This window comes from Pygocentrus nattereri, chromosome 11, assembly GCF_015220715.1.
Source record: "Pygocentrus nattereri isolate fPygNat1 chromosome 11, fPygNat1.pri, whole genome shotgun sequence".
In the NCBI taxonomy this organism is placed as follows: domain Eukaryota; kingdom Metazoa; phylum Chordata; class Actinopteri; order Characiformes; family Serrasalmidae; genus Pygocentrus; species Pygocentrus nattereri.
In genome coordinates, this window is record NC_051221.1 from 24,048,567 (window position 1) to 24,076,330 (window position 27,764).

General features: G+C 41.3%; 2 protein-coding genes across 2 annotated transcripts in view; one reads left to right on the top strand and one right to left on the bottom strand.

The window, feature by feature from the left end:
• Positions 1–241: 241 nt before the first annotated feature.
• irx5b (iroquois homeobox 5b) lies at positions 242–3,432 on the bottom strand. The gene is made up of 3 exons (XM_017700005.2): positions 3,137–3,432; positions 1,936–2,344; positions 242–1,510 (listed from the first exon to the last, which is right to left on the bottom strand). Exons 1-3 carry the CDS (start codon positions 3,392–3,394, stop codon positions 963–965), a joined length of 1,215 nt encoding a protein of 404 aa, XP_017555494.1. The 5' UTR covers positions 3,395–3,432; the 3' UTR covers positions 242–962.
• Positions 3,433–4,358: 926 nt separating this feature from the next.
• LOC108428734 (ankyrin repeat domain-containing protein SOWAHC) overlaps positions 4,359–27,764 on the top strand; it is a 59,268-nt gene continuing 35,862 nt past the window's right edge. The window contains exons 1-5 of the mRNA XM_037542328.1: positions 4,359–4,597; positions 5,263–5,297; positions 10,018–10,081; positions 10,237–10,592; positions 21,521–21,706. Of these exons, the coding sequence (XP_037398225.1) occupies positions 4,456–4,597; positions 5,263–5,297; positions 10,018–10,081; positions 10,237–10,592; positions 21,521–21,706 (783 nt within the window). The 5' untranslated portion in view covers positions 4,359–4,455. The remainder of the gene's footprint in view (positions 4,598–5,262; positions 5,298–10,017; positions 10,082–10,236; positions 10,593–21,520; positions 21,707–27,764) is intronic.

Genomic DNA, 27,764 nt, shown 5'->3' on the forward strand with positions numbered 1-27,764 from the left:
TATAGTTGTATGCAAAAGTTAGAACATCCTGGGGCAAATGAATGTTTTGCTGAATTTTAATGTGAAAATAAGTTAACATCTCTACAGTGATCAAAATTAAAGACAGCAATTTTTTAAGTGCACTTAAACTTTTCAGGAAAAAAACATGAAATATAAAATATGCCATAACCTTTGTACCCCCCCCCCCCCCATCAGTGTGTTAAATTCAGCAAATAAACTGTAATTTTGTATTAAAATGTGCAGGATGTGTTCACTTGGTTTCACTCAGAAAATCAACAAAACATGTCAATTGCTCAGGGATGCCCAAATTTTTGCATACAACTGTATTACCAATAAAGGAATACTCCAGCATTTTTCAACCTAATCTCTTTCTGCCTGGACTGTAGCCATAAAGAACAACTTTGACACATTCCCTGTACTTACTAAAAGAACAGAAAACCTATGGACTCTAAGCATAATTCATAATTAATAACAGACGCCGGTAGGCAGCTGCTGTAAATAGAGATCAAGAAAGAAAAAGCAGGAATATTCCTTAAAAAGGGCCTTATCTGACCCAGTGTACCCTTGTGATTTTACCCAAATGAGTTCATAAGTCTTGTGAGAAAAAACGTAAGATGGGGACATTTTATGTTCTTAGACTAAAGCATAAGTTCTGTGAATGGCAGTCATTCAGTACATGAATATCCAGCAGTGATTCAAACCCAAACAGTTAATGTGGAATCTGAACAGTCAGTTCACTTTGACCTCTTGCACAGCTCCTCTTTTACACTGACGGATTAGCGAAGAAGCAATATTTTTACTTCATATAATCTCATAAAACTCCCTTTGAATACAAAAAGCTTCATGTACACAGATGTGCAGTCACGCAGGCAGGCTGCAGGGAGCCACTCCTGCTGACCCCGCTCCTCAGAGCCTTTCACCGTCTGATCTGCAGAGGATCGCGCTGAGACAGCAGACTGAGGCTATTTGACGTTCGCCGTGCCCAGCCTGTGCTCGAAGGCGGATTCTCTGCGCGTGTCCGTGGCTGTGGGGGCTCTGAGCGCGCTCTCTCTAAGCACCGCTCCCGCTCTTAGTCCGCCGGCGCGGGGCTGGCCGGGCGCGGGGCTCGTGCTCAGGTGGCTCAGCGCGCTGTAGTTCGTGAAGGCAGGGTAGAAGGCCGCGGGCGCGCAGTACAGATGCTGCACTCGGGGAAAGTGGCAGTGATGCGCGCGGGGGGGCGTTAAGGGCGCTGGGCTATGAGTACGGACGCAAGGTTGCGCGCGCTCACTGTTCCCCTTGTCCGACGTGGCCATCTCGGCCAGTGACCATAGTTTGGGTTTGGGGGGCGGGTTTGGGGGCTGTGCCGGCTCTCCGGGTCCGGGGAGCTGTCCTGGAGCCCGGGGCTCAGGGGAGGGGGCGGTGGGCAGCGGGGACGCACGTTTCTCCCGCTCTGTAGTACGGTCCGCTTCATCAGAGGGGCTTTCAGTGTGACTCTCACACGTGATGGAGCTTGGACAGATAGGAAGACCACCTGATAGAGAGAAGGGGGGGGGGGGGGGGGGGGGGGGGGGGGGGTAGCAATGAGTGCACTATACAGGACTAGATAACAACAACATTAATAGCATTATTATTATTATGTTATAATATATTACTAATAATTAAAGTGTTACTAGTATTATAAAATACTGTTATTAGGCTAGTTGCCTAATAATATCACTAACAAGTGTTATAAATTAATAAGCTAAGTAAAGAATAGTGTATAGTAAATAATTTATAGAATTAATAAGAACACTGTTAATAATAATAATTGTTATAATAATGATAAAGAAGTAACAGCATCAACAGTATTAATTATGTCCTTCTAAAGCGCATGTGGTCTGAAAGACGTATGGTTACATTAATCTAAACATAATAATAATGATAATAATAATAATAATGTCCATCCTGTTCTCTCACCTAACTCTTTGCTGGCCTCAGTGGCCGCCTCAGTGGCTTTGAGTGGCTCGTCGTCCTCCTCGTGCTTCTCCAGATCGATGTTCTCCTCCTCCTCCTCGTCCTCGCTCCGGTTCCGGGGGATCCACGTCATCTTGTTCTCCTTCTTCAGTCTCCTCCTGGCGTTGGCGAACCAGGTGGACACCTGGGTGAGGGTCATCTTGGTGATGATGGCCAGCATGATCTTCTCGCCCTTGGTGGGGTACGGGTTCTTCCGGTGCTCGCTCAGCCAGGCCTTCAGCGTGGCCGTGGCGTCGCGCGTGGCGTTTTTGCGGTAAGCGGGGTCCAGGGGCGGGAAGGGGCCCAGCGCGCCGCCGTACGGGGGGAACCCCATAGTGCCCCCCACACCTGGGCCGGGGTCATACGGAGAGCCCTGAGGTCACACAGAGAGAATTCAGCACAAAGACCAACACGGCAACAACTACACAACCAAAACTCTATCACCTCACACACACACACACACACACACACACACACACAGAGACCATCAGAAAGCATCAGATGGAGGAAACTCTTTCTTTCTTTGTTTTTTGATAAATAAAGCTCAGGCCTTGCCTGTACAGAAGTACAATAGATTACGCAACAAATCTCTCTCTTTTTAAACTCGACCTACATTACACCATTTATAAATCTCAAACTTTTAGTAATCTGCAGTTCAGTATCATTAAAATGTTTCTCCCACGTGTTCGGCTTTAATAAAGCGTTCATCTGCGCAATAGTCTGTTTATAATGCAGCCTGATGGCACCTCATTTAATAAGAACCTCGAAGTGACACCGCGCGGAGCTGCTCTTCGCTCAGGCCTGTAAAATAAATGAGATTTTACGGGAAGTTTCACCGGTGCAGCCAAACGAGCACCTCATTTCTGTTCAGCAGCGCAGAAACGCAGAAGCACTTTTACTTTCCCCGTAAAACATCCAAAAACCAGAGCTCCAACATCCGCTCAGAGCGCCGCGTAGCTGAGCCGTCCTGCTCGCTCTGAGCGCGTCTGGCGCGCCTCTGCGCTGAAGACCGCTCTGCTGAAAGTGCAGGAAGTTGGCGAAGCTCTAAAAGTCGCAGAGCAACAGCGAAAATGAAGAAGTGACCGTGTGTGTTTCCAGCAGGCAGAGCTGAGGAGCTCCGAGTGATCAGGCGCGCTGTGGATCACTGAGAGATGTGAACACTCACCACGAAGGCGGAGAGCGGCGCCGGTTCCGCTCCGTACTGGAGCGAGCTGAAGGGCGCAGGGCTCGTGAAGGCTGTGGATCCCGCGTACGGAGCGAAGGCAGATCCGGAGGAGCACGAGGAGGAGGAGGAAGAGGACGACGATGAAGAAGATGAGGAGGACCTGCTAAGCTCCTCGGCGCGCGCTCCATACGGCGGGGGGCAGGAGTAGAGGGCTAGGGGGGCGGCGGGCTGGTACAGGAAGCCCTGAGGATACGCCATGCTGAAAAAAGCCGCGGGTTTCCCTCAGGTCCGCCTGGACACAGCACGCTCACATCAGCGCTCAGCTCGGGACTCCGCGCGCGTCGACAGGGAGTGGAGAACGGAAAGCGGTCAGAGCGCGAAAGCGACTTGGCTCCTCTCCGGGTTTCATTCAGGTCCGCTCCGCGCGTCGATCTGCACTCATCATCCCGGATTCAGTTGGAGAGAGAGAGAGAGAGAGAGAGAGAGAGAGAGAGTGTGTGGGGAGGGAGAGAGAGTCCAGGAGGAAAGAGGAGATTCCTCGCTGCTCTCTCTCTCTCTCTCTCTCTCTCTCTCTCTCTCTCTCTCTCTCCCTCTTACACACACAAACACACACACACACACACACACACACACACACACACACACACACACACACACACACACACAGGGACCATAAACAAACAAACAATCACCAGTCGTCAAGTTAGAATTATAAAATACAGTATTATCGTTGTTGTTTAAACTTTAAAGCGAAATTAGTTTGTTTTACTGGTAAATGCGGTTGGTTAATGCAGTGGGTAACACATCTGCCTTCTACACTAAGACTGGGGTTCAATCCCCACCTGGGCAAAAACCCTACACTATACCAATAAGAGTCCTTGGGCAAGACTCCTAACCTTGGCCTCCCTGTGTAAAATGATCAAATTGTAAGTCGCTCTGGATAAGAGCGTCAGCCAAATGCCATACATGTAAACGGAGCTCTAGCATTTCCAAAAGGGAGGTTTTCTACTTGTTTGTTTATTTGTTGCTATTATTATAAATGCATCTTTGCCGGCCTTAGTATCACAGGGCGAGTTTAAATGCGCTGCCAGTCGCTCTGTTAACTCCGCCGTGGAGTCTGATCTTACACCATTAGAATGTATTGATCAGAATTAGAACGCGGCAGTTTAAGAACACGTGCGCGCGACCCTGGCTCCTCTGATGGAGGCTGCACTCAGAGAGTGAGTGTCAGTCCGCGTGTGGGTGATTAGGGAGATGGGCTGAAGCAGTAGAGGACGCAGGAGAGCTGATCCTCCGTGAAGAGAGCGGAGGGGTGTGTGATGAGCATGGCGGACCAGGAGCTGAAGGGGGTTTGTACAGAAGAGGAGGTGAAGCAGAGAGGCCGGAGAGTGGAGGAAGGAGAGACTCAGGGGGAGTGCAGCGCCACCGAGGATGAAACTCGGGGAACACACACGCTAACAGGCAGGCCCACAACCTACCACTGCTCATTTTACTGACCGCTTCTCCAGCTAGCTGGTGTAGCTGTGTGCGGTGTTTACCTCAGTAACTGCGGCTAGGCTAAAGCTGTTAGCTCCATGTGACTCGCTCTCCTGCAGGCTTTCCACGCCCACAGAGGCTAAGAGCCGTTCACAGGCCCGGGTCTGGTACTTTGATATGAGCAGTGGTGTGTTTCAGAGTGAAATAGACTCTGTTTGTTTCTCTTTGGTTTTCAGTGTGTTATGTAAGTAGCCTTTTGTGAAGGTTTCTGGGTCTTCCCGCACTCCTGAGCTGTTTAAATGTAGCTGCACGGCGGTAACTAATCTAATTAGTGACTTCTATGAATAGGTGCCAGTGCTTAGCAGCCATGCTGAGAGCAGAGTAAGGTCACGCGCTGTATCACCGAGACACTTACAGTAAACTGGAGAAAGCCAGATGTCGTGAGCTTTAATCATTTAGAGCTGCTCTGGTTACTGCAATTATAACAGCCTTGGAAAGGAAACTCTCTTGAACTTCTGATACTTGTTTGCCGGTGAAATATGAGCTGTTATTAATGCATTAAGATGAAGGTTTCGTTATGTGTGTATTCATTTTGCTGTTTTTCTTTGTTTTATTTTATTTCATTCTTATTTTACATGCCACTCCCTCAGACCAGCAAGAGGCTCCCTGTAGTAACAAGGATGAGGTAAGTTAAAACTGCAGAGAACTGAAAAGTAATATTTTAATATTACTATAATAATAATCACATATTTAATTAATAATAATATTTTAACTTTGTGTATTATCATTATTTTAAAGGTCCCAAATCATTGAAAAGCAAAATTTTCTCCCTTTAAATTTTTTTTTTATTTTGATGTAGTATGACACCATTGCAAAGTACTAAAAACATACTGTTCACTCCACAATCCTTTTATAGCAACTAAGATGCAAAAACAACCAATTAAATGCATTTGTTTTGTCAGAAAAAACAATGCATTTGCATATATCTAGTAAGTCTGCCTACAGCAGTTCAGCTGTGCCCATTCCATGAAGTTATGAGTGTTACTTAAGTAGCCTAGGGTGCTACTTAAATGAGATGCAATACAGGGCAGTCAATCAGAACAGAGGTTATTTACATACATCATATTGCCAAAGGTATTCACTCAGCCTTGAGTTCAGGTGTTCCAATCACTTCCATGGCCACAAGTGTATAAAACCAAGCACCTAGGCATGCAGGCTGCTTCTACAAACATTTGTGAAAGTGAATTCCAGCGTGGTACTGTGATAGGATGCCACCTGTGCAACAAGTCCAGTCATGAAATTTCCTCACTACTAAATATTCCACAGTCAACTGTCAGTGGGATTATAACAAAGTGGAAGCAATTGGCAATGACAGCAGCTCAGGCAAGTGGTAGGCCACGTAAAATGACAAAGCAGGGTCAGCGGATGCTGAGGTGCATAGTGCGCAGAGGCACCAACTTTCTACAGAACATTCTAGAGCAGTGGAGATGTGTTCTCTGGAGTGATGAATCACACTTCTCCGTCTGGCAAGCCGATGGACGAGTCTGGATTTGGCACTTGCCAGGAGAATGGTACTTGTACCAAGTGTAAAGTTTGGTGGAGGGGGGATTATAGTGTGGATTGTTTTTCAGGAGTTGGGCTCGGCGCCTTAGTTCCAGTGAAAAGAACTCTTCAGCAGAGCAAGAGATTTTGGACAATTTCATTCTCCCAACATTGTGGGAACAGTTTGGGGACGGCCCCTTCCTGTTCCAGCATGACTGCGCACCTGTACACAAAGCAAGGTCCATGAAGACATGGATGAGTGAGTTTGGTGTGGAAGAACTTGACTGGTCTGCACAGAGTCCTGACCTCAACCCAATCGAACACCTTTGGGATCAATTAGAGCAGAGACTGTGAGCCAGGCCTTATCGTCCAACATCAGTGTCTGACCTCACTAATGCGCTTCTGGAAGATTGGTCAGAAATTACCATAAACATACTCCTTACCCTTGTGGAAAGCCTTCCCAGAAGAGGTGAAGCTGTTATAGCTGCAAAGGGTGGACCAACATTGTATAAAACCTTATGGATTAAGAATGGAATGTCACTCAACTTTATATGTGTGTGAAGGCAGACGAGCGAATACTTTTGGCAGTATAGTGTATATCAGTCTTACCAGGCATGGTAACAAAAAGTCTTAATTCTTTAATTAAGGGATAAGAGTTTGGAAAATGTTCATGTAACATTAATTACAGCTGTTGTTGCCACATAAACTCACAAACTTCATAACTGGACCTCAGGGAAAAACTGATATGGACCCTTTAACAAACATACACGTACACACACAGAAAAATACATTAAAGCCCATGCTTGCATTAAAAATCTGGACAGTTCCCACAATTATTAAGATAACACACAATGGGTTTGTTGAAGGGAACCCAAAATCTGTTGTCCCTATCAGGAAACAGTTTTGCGTGGGATAACGATTCAAAACTCCTGATCAGTGATTCTGTTATCATTTCTGTTGAAGACGCCACTGCCAAACAAAACAAGCAAACAAAACAAACAAACCCACATCTTGTTTCCAAACACATTAACCATGATTGATTTATCAGTGACAGGCCGCAGGTAGCATTGATCTTTCTGAAGACTCATAAAACACATAATTTACAGCCATAACCGCAGGGTGGCATCACACTGTTAGCACTCCTTGGAGTGGTAGTCTCCTCTCTATGACAAGACAAATGATTCATAACGTGCTTAGCTGCTGTGGAGTGTACTTTTATTTGAGAATGAGTCAATAACCCCAGTGGCTAAATAAATATTGATTGAATATAATGAAGCTTGAATAATGGGAAAATGCGCAGTGCTCAAGAACACCCGTCCTTCTCTGCTCAGAGCATGCTTTGATGCATAGCTTTGAGTTCAAGGATGAAATGATGCAGGCTGTAGTAACATCATTAGAAGCTTTGGTGAAGTTGCTTTGCTCAACATGTCTGTGATTAAACACACCCCATAACCTCCATTCTCCATATTGTGCATTTGTAATTATGCACAGTTAGTGAAATGAAGCAGACATTTATCTTGTTTATACATGTGTTTTTTAGACATTTAAAGCTAAGTAAACTGTTCTGAGGCACATGTGATAAGTCAATAAATCACTAATACCCTCCAGGATATTTGTTGCTTCCTTTTAAAACTGTTAAACCAGGATTGATGCAGATCTACAGGATTCTTTAAATGACAGGTAATGGGGTTTATGTTGTTTTCTTATTGGAATCCCCATCTTAAATGAGCATTAACTGAAAGCAAAGAACAGAGATTTGTATCAACCAGTTTACTTCCTGTGTGTTTATATTTGCTCAACTCGCTTTAATCCTGCTTGGTATTTCCTGGCTAGAGACCCTTCTGAGCTGTGTCCTCTTTAAGACATTTGAAATGAAGAGCCAAGAAAAGCCTGAGTGTTATCTGTTAACCAAGTCCCTCTGCTCAAAGAGTGATTTTCCCGTGGTGTGTTTTGACCCCAGGTGGATCTTGTGGCTTTGCGCTCCTTAGTATAGTCTGAACTGTTGTTGGTATCACATGTCGCTAGATGGAAATGAACTCTAAAAAGCTGCCTCAACTAATCAGCATGGATTAAGTAAAGTGTCTGAAGCAGCTGTGGCGTGGAAATTGTCGCACTTTTTCAGGTTTCTGAACCCTCAGTCCAATTAGTGTTTAGAGGCTGCTTGAAATAAGCATTTATGATTGCCTGGGCACGTCACATCATGCCACTGCAGATGCTTCACAATGTTATGAAGTCATATAAAAACCTCAGAACACGTGTAGATTTACTGGTAAATGAAAAAGTTATTTTGCATTGTACACTTTGCAATCCCTGGTTCCTATCACTGCCACTGTAAAAAAAAATCAGAATCTGTTCAATTCTCTGTAATGCACCACATCAACCCGTTTTTTCTCATCAACCCACTCTGAATGACTCTGTTTTCTTCTCAAAGACAAAATTATGCATTTTGATATTTTGAAAAATCTGTGGACTTCCCCCGTAAGTGCATTGAAGTTAAAATATGCTTGCTGCCAAAATCAGTGCTGGCCAAAGTCAATGGTTTGAACTGTCACTGGTTTGTCACACTTGAATTGCATTTCATTTATATACCCAAGATGTCTTTAACTTTCATAGAGCATTGCCATTGATTACATTAGCAGCACGGAGTTAAATAGATCTGAACTGACTCCTGTGTAAATAACATTCAGAAAGCCTGAAATGCTTTCATCCATTCACACCCTAATTAGCCATAGCCTAAAGAGGGCGACGTGATCAGTGGCCACAGGCAGACAGCATTCCTAATTAATTACAAAAGCTTGAGTTACACTTACAGTCATTATGGCCAGCAAAACAATTCCTCTCCTGTTCCAAGTGCTTGTGTAACGAATACCCTTCAGGCGTAGATGTTTAGAGTAAGTTGAATGGACGGACGTTTCCCTGAGACATTCTTTTCTAATGAAAGAGATGGCATGTCAGTGGAACTAGAGGAGCGAACAGCTGTGACATGAGCAAAGCACTGTGGGACATTTTAATGTGACGACTCGTCGATGTGAGCTGAATGTACCACAGGACTTGCGCTCCAGGTCCAGTTTCAAGTTTTCACTGCCTTCCAAGAGGAACTTATTTGGAGAGATTTCTAATTAGATGAAGGGCTTTTTGCTCTGTGGTGGAACTGATTGACTGACTGAATGAATAAGTATTTGTGACATGCCCATCCTTTTTCAGTGTCCTGGCAGTTCTTATATAAAACCTGCTTTTTCTATGAGCATGAGTTTTAAAGTGTCTAGTGACTGTCCCACTATTAGAAATATCCACTGTTGCTGCTATGGTCTTAATGAACATGACCAGCACTATAAATGGCATGAGCCCCTGCGGGATTTCACTGCCCAAATGAAGTGCAGCGGAGGTTGAGCCTGGACTGAAGTGTGACAGATGAACTGTGGTTAATGGCCACTTACAGAGAGGTCTCATCTCCACTGGGCCATGCATGCACATCAGCAGGTGACTAAAGGAGCAGCTCCACTTGTCAAACTGTCCCATTACTGCCTAATGAAGAGTAATCATGCTGCTATTGAGTGAAATGTTATTCTTGGCTAAAGGGAATTTGTGCTTGTCAGCCTGTTTTAGATTAGGGCTCAGAGAGAGGAGATTATGCATTTATGGTTATATCAGTGAGAAGCTGTTGTGGTAACATAAATGTCTCCCTTGGCTGCATGGCCAGAACTTTAATTTGACATAATATCCTTAGGGGTTTAAAATAGTTTATAAGGTAATGGTGGATTTTAACTATAGTTATATGTTAAACACACACATAAAGTTTAAAGTACACTCACATATATCCTGTGAAAATGTTACTCATAATACATTATCTTACCCATTGACAGGAGTGTCTAGCCTGCCAGTCAGTATCAGTCCCTACTGAGACCTCAGAACATCAGCTGCTCTCAGGTGAGTTAATCCTTCCAGCATGGAGACACTCTGAACCTTAACTTGAAATAGTAACCTTTAAGATTTGAAATTATTATTTTTACATTTTATTTATATGTTAAATTAACAAACAAAATGTCAAAAATTCCAGTATACTCCCATATTTACTCAAACAGACCAAAAAGCACAGCCAGCTGTTGAGCTCTTGACCTCAAAACAAACACTTGACTGCCTACACGAGCCTTCTCCTCATCTTGGAGTCTTAGGAGAAGACCAGGATGGAAAAAACAAATTCCAAGGACATGGAGGAAAGGATGATGGATCTGATTCTGTTGAACTGAACCAGGAGCAGGAACACAATGATCTGGAGGCTGTGGGGAGAGACCAAGAGCCAGAACAAAAGCAAGGGAACCAGGAGACCCCAAAAAACACAACACACTCAGAGAACATTGAGAACCAGATGAGGCCAACACCAGATCAGCATGACCAGAAGGATGCTGTCCCAGTTGTGATGGTCACCAGCTTAGAAGAGGTGAGCAAAGCTGCATTTTCTGCCCGTGTGTCTTCATTACCTTTTAATGTTATTCATTCCGATTAATGTTCAGAAATAAGCACACATTTCTAATGGAGATAACAATAGAATGAAGTGAATAAATTAAATAGATGTTTTGCTTTAAAAGTAAATGATGTGCAGTGATGTAAAACTATTATGTAAGTAGCGTGTTGTGTATTTTTTTGTATTATTTGAATACAATATTTGCAAATCTTTTTTAAACCTTTAAAAGTAAAATTTGCACAAAAATATGAATTTAATGCAGGTTGTTATTGCCTTTGTGATTTCATGAACAATCATGTGTCTGAAAATGGCTGTAAGAATAGTTCTCAGTGGATAAGTTAACACCTGATTCGGCCACGGTTCATGGAAAATTCCTTTAAATCTCACATTCCTGTGATTAGTATTCATCCAGTTCGACTGCTTTATGCCACACTTCTCAAAACTGAGTGTTCTCTTTCTTCTTTTTTTTCCACTTCAGAACTCTTTGTTTCCCTAACTCTTCAGTAGACCCCCACTCTCATGCATATTTGCAGTCTTTGTTCTTCGTCTAAATGTTATCTCTGATCATATGCGGTGCAAAGCTTGCCTGACAGTCTTTTTCTATTCTGAATCTGTTTCATCAAACATTTCCCCTCCCCAGCAAATGAAACCGTTCATCCCCTGAATATGATATTGTCTGTATTTTTCAGATGCTGTAAACTAATTATGCATTCATTTCTTGGATAGAACTTCTTTGTGTCGAGTGTTGGTGAGAAGAGAGGGTGAAGGATCCGGTAATGCAGTTCCGGCTATTAGGGCGTCTTTTACACTCACAGGGAGGTGATCGCACCAAACTGTAATGTAATTGAGAAGTTTATGGAACAGTGTAGAAATCTGAGTGTTGTAGGAAGTGCAGTCTAAACTTGGAGACCGCGATACTGTAAGACTACACAACGAGGGCACACTTTACATAAAATCTGATCAATATTTGTGTATTCATGTGTCTGTCCTCCTTTTTCCTCTCCAAGGGTCCAGTATAAAGAGTAATAATAGCCATTGAGCAGGGGGAGATTGATGGTATGGCAGGCTGAGCTGAACACTCTAAAGTGCCCCTGAAGGAGCCAATAGATAAATCAGTTTAAGCCTCAGACCCCATTTAAAGAGGCCTTGACAGGTTAATGTGATAGCCTCTCCAATACATTATAGTGTGCCCTCATTCAGGTGAACGGGCCCTCACTCCTCTCTGACCCACACTCGCTGCAATCGCATTGTTTTTTCATTTGCTCATCTGTATGTTACCTCCGTACTGATCTATACAGTTTCCAGTGCCATTGTGCATCAGTTGATCCTAGGCTACATTTGATGAACATTAGATAGTGTGGCAGCAAAAAGATGTGATGGATTTAATATAGAAAACAAAACTTCTTATGTTCTTAAAAAGTAAAGGTGTCAAGAAAGGTTCCTTGGAGTGATGGTGTAGAAGAAGCACTTTTGGTTCTGCATTTGGGAGAATGAGATGTTTGAGTGTGTATTCTGGAAATGCAGTCAAGCCAAGAACTGTTTACAGACTTTTAATGTTTACGTTAATTTTTTTCTTGAAATGTTTTTTATAATTTTCCTCACTTTTCTTGAACAAAGTAATATGTGAATATTGTTAAAGTTTCATAATGAATCATTCCTTACCTAGTCCATAGTTCATGTTTTGAAAATGATAGGACACACACACACACACACACACACACACCATCTTCTAAGCCGATTATCCTTCTGGGTGAAAAATGTTTTAGATTCATTGTTTCTGCGATGTCATGAACTAATTTACCTCTATTCACCAATTCAACATGCATCCGTTGAGCTCCACCCATTCAACGTTATTTTGTCTTTCAGTTTACACACGTTTAGCAGTAGTTACGTTGATGTAATACATTTTAGTTCTTTGTAAACGAAGTGCACATTTGAATCAGTTAAGTTTATCGTGTTGCTCTGGATTCTGAGTCATGTTCTGAGAATTGTTCTCTGCTGATATCTCAGATCTATAGTTTTAGATTTGCACTGAAGTGTGTAAGTGAGGCTTGCAGTATAAATATACAGAGTGTAACTGACTTTCTTTGTTGATGTATCAGGGGTCCTGGGTAGTTTGTTTATTTCCAGCTATCACTTGAACCTGTTCAAGTTCAAACTTGAGCTTTTTTTTTTAAGAAGTTTAATGAAAATTAACGCAGACTTACAACCAATAAATATGCGAGGACACACGTGCATGGGGAAATCTTTTTTCCCATACCTTTGCATGCATATCTTGTTACATACTAGTAGGGAGCTCTTTGAGTAGGAGGGGCCAGTGTTCACCGAAGCCTTGCGCATATATATCGAATATTTGAATATCAGAGACACTCGTTTGCATCCAAATGAGTTCTGCTTGTCTGGCTGATGGACAATTTCAGCTTGACCCCTGCCTCTTTGTATGCAACCTACAGTTTACTGTCAAAAGAATCTCATTGTTTTCACCTCATTGTTGCGTATACCCTTGGCAACCCTGCATTTCTCAGTGTCATAAAAGTATAGATTTTGTCTCTAAATATAGTGTTTTGTACTCCAGTCACACCATTGTTTAGGTTCAGCTGTCCCTGCTCTGATTTCTACTCCTGAAATGGCTAAAAGCTTAAGAAAAACAGATATTTTTTGGCAAAACTCTACTCTTTGAAAAGATGAGCAATTAAGTTCTGTTTTTTTATTAGTTTCATTTGTTCATCCTCCTCTCTTTTGAATAGTTTGAAGACACCACCACACTTATTCAGACGAATTTAGGGAAGCATCTTTTTCCATCCTCCTCCTCTCTTCATATTTACCTCTATGGCATTACACATGCATAATGAATGGCAGAATATTAAAAGCAAACGCTATCTTATTTTCTTTGTTTGGAAAAATACTTATTAATGTGCAAATGAGTCAAGACACCTCACCTACTCAGTGCACACACAGGCGCAGAGCAGTTTAAACACAAACATCAGGCTCTGCGAAGGCTTGGACCCGGTGGGAAGAAGCAAGTAATGTAGTGGCGTTTAATTCGGTGACTGCTAGCCTATGACAGCCTCCATAACCCTCTGGTGTGTGTGCATGCTTACTCATCTGCAGCCTCTCCAAATGACTTACCCGATCACTTGTGAGAGAGGAATGTATTTAAAAGCAATTGGCTCTTCAGATGAGAAATATGAAGATACCGATATCGTGCATAAAGTTATTTTGGACTCTCCAAGGAGCACTAAAGAAGTAATTCCCCTCGGACGGAGATACCCAGGAACTAATATGAATGCAAATTGGATTAAACGGCTGCATTAGTGTCTGATAAACAATTTACAGCTCTGAGGACTCAGCGAGAGAGCTTTCACTCAGATTCCCGCGAGCAGGAGGATGCCAGCAAGAGTGCAGTGTGGAGCCTGTCCGCATAGTGTTAGCAATTAGAGTTGGGGAGTCAAATGTACCTGATTATTTCTGACAGTGTAAACAAGACCATGGCATTTTAGCATCAAGTTTAGTACAGGCTGAAATCAGTTGTAGTTGTATTCAAGCTTGTCTCTAAGAAACATAAGACTGCAGAAAGAGAAAAATGGATATTTATGAAACATTGTAAGCTGCATTAAAATGGGCTGCCATATTGCCGACTCTCACAACTACATTATTATATATTGGTTTTATAGTTACCAAAGATTTTTTAGTAATTACTTAATAGTATGTATTGTGATTAATAACTGAATGATGAAGATTTAAACCCTTAAATTATCAGGTTTATTACATACTTAGGCTTAATATTAAGTGAATACAAAGGATACCATGCAACAGTCAGTGAAATCCCTTTATTTATTTTCGGTCATATTATTAATTTTTTACTGACAGAATAAAGCAGAAAACATATGTAACAGAAGATCACACAGAAACCTCATCACTAAATATATTGGGCCAAAACTGTGGAACAGTTTACATGTCTATATAAGAATGTCAACCACAGTTGATGTTTTTAATTTAAATGTCTAATTTAAATACAAATCTGTATTCCCAGAGTTTAAAATCCTCTGTTTTAAAAATTCTTAGCTGCATGTCCAGGCATACTTTAATTTGATTAACTATTTGTTACATATTTTGATGTGTTTATTTCAAATTGTACAGCACACAGGTTGGCTCTTGTAATTTTTTAAATGTGCTTTAAAAAGTTGACTTGGTTTGTTTTTAGTGTGTTGTTAGTGTGTCAATGCTTTGCTTTTATTACAGCTTCCATACTTTTCAATATACTTATTTTCCATACCTCCAAAGTTCAGTTTTAGAAGTTGGTTGGATTGGTTGCATGTAGGTAGGCTTACTCATCTGCAGCCTTCCAGCTTTTTTGTTTAATTTACCAATTTTTTTTTTCTTGTTTGTTTCTTAACAGCTGCACATCCTTTTAAACTCATGGTGTTGAGTTGTCTTCTCACAGTGGAAGAATGGACAGAAACAACTGTGTATTTTTTTTAGATCTGAAGCAAAAGTGGAGCTTGATTTTCTCCTCTCTCTCAAGGACGAAAGCTTTCAGTGCCATTAATCTGATGGCAACTGTTTTGATCGTCAGTCAGGTCTTGCACTCTTGTTAGGAGTCCCATCGTTTAGTTTATTTTTCCCTTCAATTTGAGAAGCTTTTTCTTTGACTTTTGACAAGCTTGTACACTGTCATAAGAAATAAATACTTTGTGACTATTTTGACCTGAAATTAAGTAAATGAGGGGTGATCTCTGACTTTTGCACAGTAATGTACATAGACTACAATGCAAAGTTACTCTTATGTTACAGAAGTGTGTAATAAGTTTGGACTCACCAGCAGGTCCTGCGTTATAAAACGGATTGAGTAGATAAATGATTGGTGATTTAAACTCACACCAATGATATGTACATGGTTTTTCTGTTTAATTTATATAGAGGTTTGTGAAAGGACTAAAGGGCATAATATCTCATATCTCATGTGGATTGTAATTAATATTGGGCAGAAAGGACAGCCCACCTCTGATCACTTTCACTGTCCCACTCCCCAGTAATGAGGAGCTATTTAAGAGCAGACAGCTGAAACTAGGTATTATACTACTGCCTACCCACGCAGGCAAGTGCAGAGTGGTTGTTCACCTGCTGCTATAGGAATCATCAACACCCACGTGGTCCCTGGGGTAGTGTTGTGTACATTTGGAAATTTGGAGTGTGACATTTTTGGACCTACAGTTTCTGTGCTGTGGTTCTAACAGCTGGTGTCTGGTCAGAGAAGTATGAAATGAGTTTCCATTTATAGAAAATAAAATACTTCTTATAAGGTCTAGCTTATGAGTGATGGTCAGAATGTTCTGGAAGTTTTTCACTGATGATGTATCTCATAAAACTCTGAGGTTATGACCTATAGTTTTAGGTTTGCCATGGCAATGAACAGTGTAAGTGATGTGCGCAGCATAAATATACAGTCTTTCTGTGGTGATTTATCAGGGTTCCAGAAAAGTGCTCTTACTTAAAGCTGTCCAAATTTAAACTAACTTTTTTATTAATGCAATGAACATGAACACTTCTAATCAATGCATTTGTGCACACATGTACTCTGAAAGTCATATTTCTGTGCCTTTGTACATATCTAGTTACATTATGTTGCTGCTTGGGAACTTATCACAACTTCAGCAGTTCAGTTTAGTTTGAGCTTTGTGTCTCTGTGTCTCTGCGAGTCTGTGTGCAGCTGAGGAGGGTTAATGAAAGGATAAAGAGATTGTCTGGACCGAAGAGCTAGCTCAAGCCTTACTAAGAAGCCAGCCCGTGTGTGTTGTATAATAAACCCAGTGTCTGCTTTTACAGGCTGTGTTAAGTAGTTTGATGAGGTGGGTATGGTAGTCTAAACCCATACTTGAGTAAAAGTTTTCTTATTGCTGTGAAAGTGGAAGTTAATATGTTTCCAAAAAAAAAAAACTTTAGTAGGAGTGTAAAAGCAGCAGGTCTAAAAGTTTTTTTTAACGTTCTGAGCATCTCATAGAACTGCAGCAGAACTTCATAATACATCCAGCAGCTGTCAGCATGGAGAAAGGAAGTTTCTACTCTTCTTAATGCACTTTGTCTCAAATAAAATGCCAATGCTGCACAGTTAGAGATGTGACCAGTTGCAAAGCGGTGGTATGGATGCTACAGTGATGAATTTTTGTGACCAGTTCTGATTTCTTTAGCGACAAATTGGCTAATAGGCTGATTTTTATTACCTGTTTTAAAAAGCTGAAATTCACACTGAGTGAGCTACATGAACACATGACTACGCATTTCAAGTATTTTTATCAGCCAAAGTCACAACATAAAAAAACATTGTTTACTCTTTAACAGACTAAACTGGCATTTTTGATTTGTACCTGAAAAATGAGCTGCCTTTTTAAATGATGTGAATGAAGTGCTACACTGAAAGTAAGAGATGACAGTGCAGCACGATGAGTTCTGCATAATTATGCTACAACATTGACATATCTGTGTATCAGCGTCATTCTAATACAGCACTTAACTCTCTAATGTAGTGTTGTAGTCAAGACCAGAGATGACAAGACAGAGACACAATAAAGGTGAGACTAATGCCTTTCGAGTACTAACACCCACGTCAGTCAAAAATAAAATTGACTGATGCTGATTGTGTATTTGGAGCAAAAAATCTGCAGATTCTGATATTGAATGATTCTGATCCCTTAGCAGTACAGATGGTGCCATCACCAAAACATAATAGGCTGATTTCCCACAGTCTTGGATTGGACTACACAGCAGTGTCAGTAGTGAGCCATAGTGGAAAGTCATTGGAGTTATACCAGAGTAGAAGTAAAGGTATTATGAATTGTCACTCCTTCAGGAAAGTAGAAATCCACTGAAGGTTTCCTTGAGCACATGTAACTAGGCTATACGTGCTCCCCTACTCCGTAGATGTGTTTAGTGATGTGCTTTGAGCGGCTCTCTCCCAGTCTGAATAAGTCTGATTAACCCGGTTCTTGTATCAGAGAGCGCTGAGAACATACGCTGCCTCTTACACAAGCTCGAAGTTTTGAAGGACGAGTCATTTGTTGATGCATAATTGTGAGCTTGTAGTCAGGGTCACACTGATGATCAAATTATCTCCACCAGTAAGAGACCCAGACACATTAGCGTGAGCGCGCACTGCGCGAGCGTTTCAGAGGCTGAAGCTGGGTTCCAGTCGTCTCAGCACAGTGAGTTTCCAGGAGGAAGTGTAGCGAAGCCCGGTTCAATCTCGGAAAGAGAAAAGGGCTGTGCAAACAGAAGCGTAACTCGTCTGGGGTTTCATCTTTAAAAGGCCTTTTCTGAGCGCTTTTTGAGGAGAGTTCTTGTCGCAGTGTGAGCGTCTCGCGTCTCTGCTGCCTCTTTAGCGGCGGCAGTCTGGGAGCGCGAGCGCAGGAGATGTGAGGCGCGCGCCTGACAGCCTTTCAGAGCTGATTTTTTAAAAAGCTCGTGTCTTCAACGCAAGGCGCACATTTTTATTATTTTTTCAGCGGATGTTCTTCTGAGCGACGCTCGACACAAAACGGAACTCTGAGGAAAACGCGGCGCTCCGCGTGCCGGGCTCGCGCTGCCTTGTCGCCTCGAATTTAGCGCGCGCTCTTTTAGAAGAAGTGGAGTCTGGCAGCTCGGAGCCTCACCTGGAAAATCTTCACCTGTCACACCCCCCCCCGTCTCCCCCTCCCCCTCTCTCCCTCTCACAGGATCTTTCGCTGATCAGGGTAGTTTGTAGTAACTTTGTAAGGGGGGGGGGGTGATTTGTTTAGACTTTTTTTGTGGTTTTTAGTTTAGAGAAAGTTTTTTTGTGTCCGATGTTAAATAAAGGTGCTTGAAAGTCAAAGTGCCCTTATCTCTATCTCTCTGTCTGTGTCTTTCTTTCTCTCTCCCTTTCTCTTGTTTGCTTTCTCTCTCTCTTCCTCCCTCTTTCTCTTCCTCTCATGCATTCTCTTTCACCCTGTCTTGTGTTCTCTCTTTCTCTCTCTCTCTTGTTCCCTATTTCTGCTGTCTCTCCTTATCTTTCTGTCTCTCCTTATCTCTTTCTGTCTCTTTCTCCTTATCTCTCTTTTTCCCTTCTCACTCTCTCTCTCGCCCTCTTTCATTCTCTCTCACTCTCCTTTCTCTCTCTTTCTCTTACGTTCTCTCTCTTCCTTTCTCTCCCCATCTCTCTCTTCCTTTCTCTTTCTTCCTGTCTCTCTCTCTCTCTCACTCTCTCTCTCTCTCTCTCTCTCTCTCTCTCTCTGTCGAGCTCCTCGTGAAATCACAGCCTTGTTTATTCTCTTTGATATGTCACAGATGTATGCATTGGTGTTGACATGAGATTCACACGTCATTTCACATTGAGCATCTCTCCACAGTCAGCCCTAGCTACCCCCTCCACTCTCCCTCCTGCTCTTCAGTTCATTCTTTGGATCTTTATGAAAAGTAGGATCACTTCTTTTATCGATGCGCACCACTTTAACGATGAGGCACGTGCCTGCAGCTGCAGCCGCAGCAGCGGCAAAAGAAGAAGTGCTGGAGGATGATAATCAATGCTGGCCATTACAGTGACGTTCCGGTTGTCATACACGCCACCCTGCATTCCCCTCTGTAGACTCCACCAGGCTCCTCTGCATGTTCCTGATCAAAACTAGCAAAGTGGAGCTTTAGTATGCCACTCCAACCGGCGCTCAGCTACACGAGCAAAGTTAATTAGAACTCTAAACACAACATGTCCACTCTGTTTTTGAGGACACAGTGCTGAAGACGATTAAACTTCTAAAGGACTCCAGTTCAGAGCGACACGAGGAAGGATTTTTCATGTATTTATAGCAAACTGTTGGCCTTAATTTGCTTCAGCAATACCCGGTCAAGCATTGCGTTAATTTTTTTTTAGGCCTATGCTTTTAAGCGGGAATTCCACCACTGCATAATTCAGTACTTCAGATGTAAAAAAGGCATTCAGAGTGGTTTAGTGCAAAATGGTGCATTATAGAAAAACTCACAAGTATATGCACTTTTTACAGTGTACTTTGAACTGAACTTTTTGAATGTTGATACCTTCTGCCAATAACAGTAAATTAGTGCTAAATCTGAAAAAAGTTTGTTGTGTACTATTTTGCTGTATGTCACCCTGCAAGTACCCCTGGAGCCATGATTAGCATAAAAACACATTATCTCCCAGAAATTCTTTCAAAACTATCATAAAAACAATAAAGGCAATGCATTCGTTATAATGTCATATTACAGCCCATTAAAAATAAAGGGTGCCTGGGAGTAATGCCCTAGAAGAACCACTTCAGCCTTTCAGTAGAGTGGTTTCAATTGTGTACGTCCATCCACAATTGCCACAAAAATTATAATTTGGAACCAAGTTCCAAGGAAACAAGACTTCCGGACATGATTTATGCTCATTATAGACAAAGGTGGCCTTTTTAATATATGGGTAAAAATATTAAATATAAAAATATGGATAAAGGCAATATCCAAACAAAGTTTCAGTTGTGAGCGCAATGATATAGTAGTAAAAACTCTTGAGCTTTCACATAATAAAATTTGAGAAAAAGAACATATTTGCTCAATGGAATATTTAGATAGATGTAAAAGTTAGCTACTTTACACCAGTTTGCTTCCTCTTGGTATTTCCCTGCCTTCAAAGTTAGTGAGATAACGTGCTTAGATATCATGCCAATATGTCTGGGGTAACTCACCCTGATGCACACGTAGTCTCACTCTCTTGTAGTTTCTCAACCTTTTTTTCCCTTTTTAGTCACTAACAGGTGGTCACTGTCCAGCCGCATCCCAGCATTACTCAGTTTTTTGCATGTGTAAAGTTAATTGCTAGCTATCAGTAGCCTGTGTTCTGGTTAAAATGATATGATCAGGTGTCAGTAGCAGTTTGATTTGTGTTTGAAAATGTGCCGCCTGATTCTGGCGGACTGCTGGAATGTTAGGTGCTTCTCTTTCTTACACACCCCTGTATTTCCAGTGATGCTGAGCTTTTGTCTGTATAGTTGATCATGGGCGCGCAACACTCATGGCACCCACTGAAGCTTTGTGGTAGATGTACTTGTATGTTCATGTTATGGATGCCATTCAGCCAGTTGTTCTAATATTTTTTCAGGTGCTTCCACGGATAATCCAATATTTGTTTCTCTCTCGTGATGATGCCTAGACAACTCAAACTCTGATTATTAGCTAGATCCTCTACAGTCAACCAGAAGGCCTCAGTTTTTAAAGTGTGAATTGGTGTCATAATTATCTAACGATGCTACCACACACTTTCACAAGAGTAATTAACTGCACTAAACTGATTGGTGTGCCTTCCTCACACGTCTCTTTCATTGAAACCTTTGAGGGTCTACTTTGTTGGTGATGGGAAGTGTTTGTCTAAATGGTTTGTATGATGAGTGTCTCAGTAATGAGATCCCATGGGGCTTGCAGTCTGGAGCCGTTACTGAGTAATTACAGTCTCTATGAAATGTTAAACCATCTCCTGTGTCTTTTTGTTGGACCATAATTGCATGCAACAAGTACAGCAAGCCTTTTCAATCTTGTCCATGGCAGGGATGGATGTAACTTTCATAGCGGTGGCTGGAGATTTGTTTTGGATTGTAAATAGCCTCACATATGGTAATTTTGCAGCACACCAAAGAGATTTTGAAAGACAAGGCTGCTTATTGAAATTGATAGATGTGGTGTTTTTCATGTTGAGAGTTGTCGCAGTGTGCTGAGGGAGAGTCGAGGTGTGTTTGTATCACTGTTTGCATTACTCGTGTTACTGAATATATTCATGACAAGTGCAAGCAGCTTAACTGAAACAATAGGCTATTTACTATATCTGTTAGTCTGATGCCATGCTAGTCTACTGAGAAATTCAGCTGAGGGTTGTGCCTAAAGTTTTCTTCATGTGTGGTTCTCAGGCACAGGCATCAGTAGAGAGGCAGGCAGAGGACAGTGCAGAATCAGAAGAGCAGGAGGACACTGTGTCTGCTGATGCCAACCCTGCTCCCAGTCCCAGTGACATCACTGACTTCAGCGGCAGTGACCTGCAGTCCCTCAAGAGTGACACCTTGTCTCTGCTTAGCGAAACAGCCATCTCAGGCAAGGTGAGGAGGGAAAAGACAGCAAAACACACTCTCATCCACATCCACTCAAAGCCATTTTGACCTGCAATCATGAAGAAGTGGGTAAAAATTGCAATTACAGTAAGTTCTGATATCCTGAAGAGCACAACAGACTGACTCTCTAATACCTCTTTCTGTTCTTTTTTCCCCCTTCACTTTTAAAAAGTAAAGATTATATGGAGTGATACCACAGCTGAACCACTTCTGGCTCCCTAAAGAACCTTTCCATGGATATAAATGTTGATAAATGATATATGTGAGTGTGAAGAACTACTTTTTATTTCCCAAAGAACCTGTCAGTGAATGGATGAAGAATGGCTGAAGAAGTTTTAACAAACTTGCACATAATGTAAAGGTTCCAACAAGGGTTTTTGTATGATGTCAAAAAGGAACACTTTTGGTTCTCTAAAGAACCTTGTGGATGATTCTAAGCATTTTTGTGAATGAAATGTGTGTGAGGAATCTTTTTACCCTTGTGTTGTTCATGTTTTTGATATTCAGTGGTCTATTGGATCCACCCCATTGTTATTATTATTTTTAAATCAATACAGCCATAACAATTTATGTAAAAATACCAGATGTTGAAAATATTACAAGTGGCCAGTGTAGGGTTCTCCTTTATCTGCTGTAGCCAGTCAGCAGCCTGTCTTTGTTGTCCACCCACACACACAGACATACACACATATACAAACACACACTCACACACTAACAGCAGGCCATGTAGGAGGAGGACAGAGTGAAGAGACACAGCACCTCCACACTTTTATTCCCAGTGGGTTCACCTCAACACCATATGTGTAATATACTCTAAGTGAGTAGTAGGTGGGCAGTGTGAAGTCACTGAAAATGTGTTATTTTATATGTTCTTCACAGAAAATGAGCAAAGGCCAAGGAATCCGCGGTTGAAATAACAATAAATTGAATTTATTTATTAATTTGTTCTTTTGGGAAACGTTTAAAATGGGTCCCACAGACCTGAACACCACACAAGTTCTAAGAAGATTTTTACCAGCACTTTGGATCATGTTCAGTTTTAGCACAGATTGAACAGGCTGTGTTTTACTAGCCTTTATAGAGGAGACGTTATTAATTCTCTTAGCTGTGCCTGTTAGTCCTACCCCACTTGGCTTGACTTTTATCTCTGTGTACAGTACACATTGAGCCAGCATCACTAGTTTTAGAATTGTTCTTACCATGGTTAATTGTTGCTGTCTTTGGAAAACACTAGACAACAGACAATAAGCATTCTCCAGTTATTTCTTGTTATTTTATGACTCTAAAGTATTTGTGTTTGTTTCACTGGACAGTCCCTTCTCACTTGGCTCAGTTCAGATGAGCTGTGTATCTTGTACTGTGCATAAACTGTTCTAGTTCAGCTCATAGCAAGCTGAGCCCTTTTAGAGTCTATACAACGATGAAGATTTTGAACCTGGAAGGAAAGGCCATATTGTAAAGGCACCTTTTGAAACTCAGTAAATAAAGGAATTTTCAGGGTCCAGGAACCTGACCTTGAGCAGACTGCTACAATACAGTCCATAACAAATGGCACATAGGCACAGATGTTGTTAGTTTTGGTTTTGTGGTCCAAAATTGATGATGCAGAATGTCAGCTTTAATTAAATTAATTATGCAGTTATTATACAACATCTTTATGTGTCTTATACATGTATAAATACCTTGTATATACCAATTTAAGTAGTAGTGAGGTGTGGCTGTTAGAGCTAGACCTTCAATTTGGTGCATAATTGTCACAACTCTCTCAAAAAAGAAAAAAGGAAGAAACCCACCTTGCAACGTATTACTTCTTGCAAACACTTTTTGACGAGGCTGAAGTGTGCGTCAGAATTTTCTGTTCCGCCTTAAATAATGCAGCAGTTACATAATGTCTGCAGCATTTAAAGTGGAAATTTGTTGGTACCACTACCAGTTGTAACCAGTTCAGAGACATTCTAAGCTTCTAAAAGACATTACAAGACTGACTAATGAAGCAAAAGTAGTATTGTAATTCATACAGATTTGAAATACAAGCGTGATTGGTTTGAATAAAAAGGGATCTAAAAATAATAGACACATATATTGTTGGTCTCAGAAATCTGTAGGCTTTCAAAAGGCCCTGAGAGGTTACTTCTGCATGTTAGGGGACCAAATTTATTTGGACAATGGGCTACTCAGTTATTTCTTGATCAGTTGTCTATTGTTGTAACATTAATTTGCAAAAGAGCTAACTGAGACGTGACTGTTCTAGAGTTCATTCTAGATTTGACTTTTGCATCTGCTGCTTATCTCTCAATAGGAAAACTAAAGAAATGTCAGGGCCACTAATGTAGCCCCTTGTGAGACAGAACTATTAGACCAAATCGATCAGAGACAGAGCCAAAAAATTAGATGTGTTTGGTATTTTGTTATGAAGTAACAGTGCAATGCTGAATTTTCCAAATGCAAATAACCTGGAATAAGCAAGGAAGAGTGCAGTTCTGGGTGACCAACACCACAATCATGAAGAAAAACTGTTGAACAGTTGAACTTTTTTTTATCAAAACTACCACAAAAAGAAGATGCTAGCAGGTTCTCTGAGGGTTTAGAAGAAAAGTCATAGCATAGGTTAGCCTGAAGAATAGAAAAGCCAGGCTTGTGCAGTGAAAAAATCTATAGCAGTCTGAGATGAAGTCTTATACATAGATGAGGCGAAGAATGTAGTGAGTGTTTTACAGTAGCTATAAAATGCCATTTCCACCTGTTTTAAAAGAGCCAAATTTTGACTATGCAATACTCTTGATTCTTCTGTAACATTTATGGAATATATTAAAATTGAATATTTGTATGATTTACAAAATCGGAAGCAAACTGGATTTTTTTTGTAGGTGAGCATGATTTATTAAAATGTTTTTATTGTGTTTAAAAGTTTTTCATTGTGGCAGGTATACCAGATTGGACTAGGGGGCCTGCAGAATGAGGTTAACTGCTTTCAACTGCCTCAAAATTATGTTTCACCTTACAGTAGGACAGTGACCTTAGAAATACTGCGTAGTGTAATGTTTTTTGACTGGCTAAGTCGTCTAACCATGAACCCCAGTTAGTCTGCATTTCACTAACTGATAACAAGATGTGAAAGGCCCCCACAACAAGCAAAAACTGAACAGAGCAGCAAAATAGCTGGCATGGCAGAGTATTAGCAGGGAAGATACCCAGTGTCTGGTGATGTTTTTGGGTCACAGATTTCAGGCTGTTATGATTGCAAAGGATTTGCATTCAAGTAGTAAACATAACCATTTTGAGTTGTCAAGATTGTGTTTATTTGCCTGGTTATTTATGAGCCCCAGAAACTAAGGAAATATGTATAAAAGTGTATAATTTATGGTTCACCATATACAGATGCAAATATCCTCAAATTATAGCTGACTATCTGTACTTTAACCTGAAACTCATTGTTTAATGTAGTCCAATGAGCTGGAGTGCAGAAGCCAAACAACAAAATTCTGTATCTGTTTAATTACTTACAGATTCCACTCCATATTCCACATAAGGCATGGTGATAAGTGCTATCTGATTGTTGCCATATCAGTGACTATTTCCCCTCTGACGATGCTTTGAATAAGCAACTGGATTGTATTGTGAAGACCTCACAACCAGTGTTCTGCAAAAAGACAATAAGTCAAGTGCTGTAGTGGTAATCTAAGCTGAGACAAGAGAGATTTTTCCCTTTATCCTGTGATTTCATGCTCATCAGAGCCTGACTCCTGCACAGCTCCCAGTAGAGAGGAGTTAGAGTGCTTTCTAGCCTGGATCAGTGGCCTAAACCCGGGATCGCAGGGAGCTGCCTGTTATCAGGCAGCGCTCTGACATTCAGGCGGGCCTGGCAGGGCCAGCTAAGCCATTATCCTTTAACTACTACACTCGTGTTTCACTAGGCCCCCATCAGGTCCCGTAATTTCAGCGAAATAACATGTTATCATACAGGAAACGGGCACCTCTTAAACGACGAGGCAGAGAGGCACTATCAGTTGTCTCTCCGAACAAGCGCGGAGAAACATTTTCTCGTAATTCCGCTGACCTTGCGTGGCAGTGTCACTTTGACAATGCGAGGGCACGCCATATAGAACAGGCCATCTCTCTCTCGCATGCTCCGGCCTCGTGTAAATGGGTTTTTCATTTCTCAAATACTCATCTGATAGAGCGAGTGGGTGGCATGTCAGATCACACAAATATGGTCCTGTGTTTGAGATAAGGGCAGATTTACAATAGGTGTTTGTGTGCGTGCGTGTGCGCTTGCGTACATGTGTCTGCTTCTGCTGTTATCTCCATCCCTCTCTCTCTCTCTCTCTCTCTCTCTCTCTCTCTTTAATTTCTCTGTGGTGCAGTTCCTGAAAGACTCATTTGAATATCCTCATCATAACAGCCCTGTGGTGGAACCTCAATTAATATGTTAATGTTGGTGTTCAAGCTTTTTAATTAGTATAAGATGAAATGTATTGCAGTTTTGCAGGGTGATTACCATTTTCTGCTGTTTTGTGGCTGCCTGTTTATTTTGTTAACCTTAATGCTGTTTTCTTTCTTTCCTTTTTTTTCAAAGAATACCCTGCTTTAAATGTTTGAATGAACAATTGCAGCACAGCTGGTGCCACCAGCTGAAAGTACAACATGAGTAACCCCTGATTGCATGTAAATCAGTATCAGAGGTGAACACACACATGCGCGCATGCTCTTAACGTACTTCGACCCCCCCCTCCGATGCCTCTCCTTCTTTCTCTTTCATGTGCGTTCCGTTTTCCCTCCCTCCATCTTTAGACTCTTTTTTGTTGAGGGTTTTTTCCATATCAGTAGACTGTTGAGGAACATTTAGTTTTCAGACAGAATTATTGAATCATAACTGCAGGGCCAACATTAGATTTTAAAAGAGTAATTAAAGTTAAATACAGCCCTGATGAGCTACTCCTTCAGGATATGTTGTGATATTTAATTATTTATGACTAGAGGGTCTCTCTACCGTATGTAAATCATTTAGAAATGTAAATGGGCTACTAAGTCTCATAGATTATGTATAAAAAACACTATTCCCATGTTTAGCTCTGGCTTTTTAATCATAGCATTAGATTTTTTCCCCTCAATGCCTGAAGTAACAATCAAATGCTGAAAATGCCGAAACACCGCACAAGATAAGAGGCCGTATCGAATTCCTAACATGATCAAAGGGCCTGTTGTTTGCTTATTTCTGAAAGATTTGCAGTCTGTCACTGAGCATTAGCAGAAGGAATGGGGAGGAACATGAGGTCCACACCTCATTAGGCCTCTACTGACTTTATCAGCACTCGCTAATGTGAAAGAATGGGAGAATTTATATCAGAAAACATTGAAGGATTTCTTCAGACCTTATCATCTACAGCTTCATACTGGAGTGATTGCAGTGTTAAGCTGGAAACTTAAGTGATAAATATTTATATGAGATTTTAGAAATCAATATTATAAAAACAAACACTTCTGATGAACAAAATAAAATTATTTTCACAACCAGGGAAGTAATACAATTTTGTAGAAATCTGGATTCTAAAATTTTGTTCAGTCACTAAATTCATTGATCAGAGCTCACAGTCTGAAAGGATTAAAGTGACAGAAAGGTGATGCAGTATTTCCAGTGAATGTGCTGCCACTGTGTCATTCATAGTGTTATGTAACCCAATCCAGAAGCTGGATAGCACTTTTAAAATGATTAGGTACGCGTTTGTCATTTGAATGCTTGCCAGCTTGTGAAACTCAAAGCCTTTCTTGGCTGCTGTTACTGGCAGGTTTCGAATTGAGTTTGTCACTAAGTTTTTTGTCAAATGCTGCTTTGACTGTGCTCTTAGTAAGCATTTATTGTGTATGCAGCTTTTGAATTGCTTTTTTTGCTGTAAATGGCTTTCAGAATTTGTAAACACATGTAGAATACAATAAAACACCACCCCCACCCCTTATTTCATTTTGTCAGATATAAAAATGTCTTAGAAAATGCAATGTTCTCCCAACGCTGATTTATTCATAAAAACGACTATTGTAGTTTCAAATG

Bases quoted from the DNA above. Each gene is read 5' to 3' on its own strand.
- irx5b (XM_017700005.2), bottom strand. From the start codon at position 3,394: ATGGCGTATCCTCAGGGCTTCCTGTACCAGCCCGCCGCCCCCCTAGCC. The intron at 2,345-3,136 runs GTGAGTGTTCAC...GTGTGACCTCAG, and splicing joins CGCCGCTCTCCGCCTTCGTG to GGCTCTCCGTATGACCCCGG. The intron at 1,511-1,935 runs GTGAGAGAACAG...TCTCTCTATCAG, and splicing joins TGAGGCCAGCAAAGAGTTAG to GTGGTCTTCCTATCTGTCCA.